The following is a 2,520-nucleotide window of genomic DNA, read 5'->3' as shown; positions in this document are numbered from 1 at the left end:
TGCTGTGGGGGGATCTAGGGTGCTGGGAGGGGTTCCAGAGTGCTGGGGGGGGGTGTCCAGGGTGCTGGGGGGGGTCCCAGCTGTCTGGGTGGCCCAAGGATCTCCCATGTTATGTCCCAGCCAGGGAGAACATGGGTCTTCAGGGAGCTCGTGGTGATGGGAGCCCACCTTGGGGTCAGCAAAGGAGCTGCCTCCACCCCTGGCTGTGTCCCCCCCCAAATTGTGGGCCAAGACACAGCCCAGGGGGGGTGCTCCGTGTCCCTGGGGGATGCTCCCCCCCTACCTGGGGGCTGGGAGGTGGCGTAGGACAGGAGGAGGCCTCGTCCCGAGCGGTGGCTGGTGCTGTTGAAGAGGACGGTCACCACGCTGGAGTTGGTCACCAGGAGCGGGGCGGGGGGGACGGTGTTCCTGCAGTAGGGTCCTGTGGTGGGGACAGGTTCATGGTGGAGAGGACAGGGCTCCCTGGGGACAGGCATGGGCACCCAGACCCCGGGATGTCACCTCCACTGGCTCAACCCTCACCACAGCCAAGAGGGGGGAGAGGTGGCCCCATGCCAGGGTGGTCCCATGCCAGGGTGGTCCCATCCTCAGGGTGGTCCCAACCCCAGGGTGGTCCTATCCTGAGGGTGGCCCCGTGCCCAAGCGTGGTCCAACCCCCAGGGTGACCTCATGCCAGGGTGGCTCCATGCCAGGGTGGTCCAACCCCAGGGTGGTCCTATCCCAAGGGTGGCCCCATGCCCAGGGTGGTTCCAGCCCCAGGGTTGCCCCATCCCCAGGGCAGTTACATCCACTTTATGGGGGGCACAGCCCCCTACAGCTCACCCTGTCCCCACTGTCCCCCACCCTCTCCCCCAGTGTCCCCACAAGCAGCACTGGGGGGCACACAGCCCCCTAGAACGGGGGTCAGAGCTGGACCAGGCTGTTGGGGGGGTACCCCAAGATGTCCCCACCTCCCCAAGTGGGGATAGATGGACTCAGACCCCCCACTGTTCCCCAAAAACGCTTCCCCCCGGGGCCTCTTCATTCCACCACGGCAGGGACACACAGCACGAGTGGCCACCAGCTCTTACCGGGCATCTGCCACCACGTCCCCCGCTGCCAGGGCTGGCACACACGGCGTGGCCCCACGGGACCCCAAAACGGGGGGCTGTGTCCCCGTCCCCTCCCCATCCCCCCTTTCCTGGGCACCGCTGAAGCTGCTCCTAAATCCCCCCCGTTTAATCCAAATTAATTTGCTGTCTCCATCTCCCTGATTAAAACTTCGGCTTAGCGAGCAGGCAGGTTCCTTGGGGACATCCCTGGTCCCAGCTGGGGACAAGAGGTGGCCCCAATTCCCAGTTGCCATCACCCTAGCCCCCCCTCTCCCCCCTCCATCTCTCTGCTCTGGGTCGTGCCCATCACCGGGGCCTTGGGGTGCCCAGAGATGCTTTGAGCAAATGCCATGGAAGCCCTGGGGGGCTGTGTCCCCATGTCCCCATGGTGCTGGCAGTGAAACCCCCCCGGCAGGGTCATGTCGTGCCTCAGTTTCCCCACCCTCACCCTCACCCTCACCCTGTTTGGGTCACATTTAATCGAGAGGCTGAGCCCGGGGCCATGTGGGACACGTGTGTGTGCAGGGACGTCACAGGGTGACAGATGTGACTCAGTGTGGTATGCAAATGACATGCATATAAGATGCAGATGCCACGCACGCAGGGATTTCCCACCCAGATGCCAGCTGTGTCCCCTACGGTGCCCACCCGGCCGGTGGCTCCCCTCTGGGTGCCAGGGTCGAGCCGTGGGCTGGAGGTGGCCACCCCCACGGGGACCCTGGCACGTCCCCAGGCCAGGCGCCAGACGCGGGGTCTGAGTCAGCGGGAGGGAGCCCACAGCCCCCGCCTGCGCCGCCGCTTCCCGAAAAACATCTGGGACTTCTCAAGGGCCGGCGTCAGCCACGGACGAGGGGGCGAGACCCCAGCCTGGCCCCACGTCACCCCCCCTCTGCCGGCACGCACGGCCCCCCTGAAGGCACCCAAAGGGGCTGTGGGTGCCCGGCCACCTCTGCCAGCCCCCCAGGACCCATCACCCCACATGGGTCCCCCCCATCTGGGCCAGGCGGTCTCTGGGGTTTTGGGGTCCCTGGGGATAGGGACAAATGTGTCCCCAAGGCCACAACAGAGGGGATGGGGGACCTTACGTGCTGTCACCCCTCTGGGTACCAGCCCCACAAGGGTGAAAGCCCTGGGAGTATTCGAGAAGGGGAGTATCCAAGGATGGGGGTATCTAAAAAAAGGGGTACCCAAGGATGGGGGTACTCAAGGAAGGAGGTATCTAAGGACAGGGAGATCTAAGGAAGGGGGTACCCAAGGATGGGGGTACCCAAGGAGGAGGATATCTAAGGAGGGGGTTACTGAAAGATGGGGGTAGCCAAGGAGGGTGGTACTCGAGGACAGGGGTATTCAATGAGGGGGATATCTGAGGAGGGGGATATTTGAGGAGGGGAATAGCAAAGGAGGGGGGTACCCAAGGAAGGGGGTACCC

General features: G+C 64.6%; 1 protein-coding gene across 1 annotated transcript in view; it reads right to left on the bottom strand.

Annotated features, from left to right (window-relative positions):
• The window catches only part of LOC106894309 (discoidin, CUB and LCCL domain-containing protein 1-like), an 11,781-nt gene that overhangs the window by 5,606 nt on the left and 3,655 nt on the right, over positions 1 to 2,520 (bottom strand). Inside the window, exon 3 of the mRNA XM_014952923.1 lies at positions 284 to 421. Within this exon, the coding sequence (XP_014808409.1) occupies positions 284 to 421 (138 nt within the window). The remainder of the gene's footprint in view (positions 1 to 283; positions 422 to 2,520) is intronic.

The sequence above is a fragment of the Calidris pugnax genome, unplaced genomic scaffold (genome assembly GCF_001431845.1).
Source record: "Calidris pugnax isolate Ruff unplaced genomic scaffold, ASM143184v1 scaffold243, whole genome shotgun sequence".
Lineage (NCBI taxonomy): Eukaryota > Metazoa > Chordata > Aves > Charadriiformes > Scolopacidae > Calidris > Calidris pugnax.
Note: the sequence above shows the minus strand (reverse complement) of the source record. Positions and strands in the feature narration are given on the sequence as shown.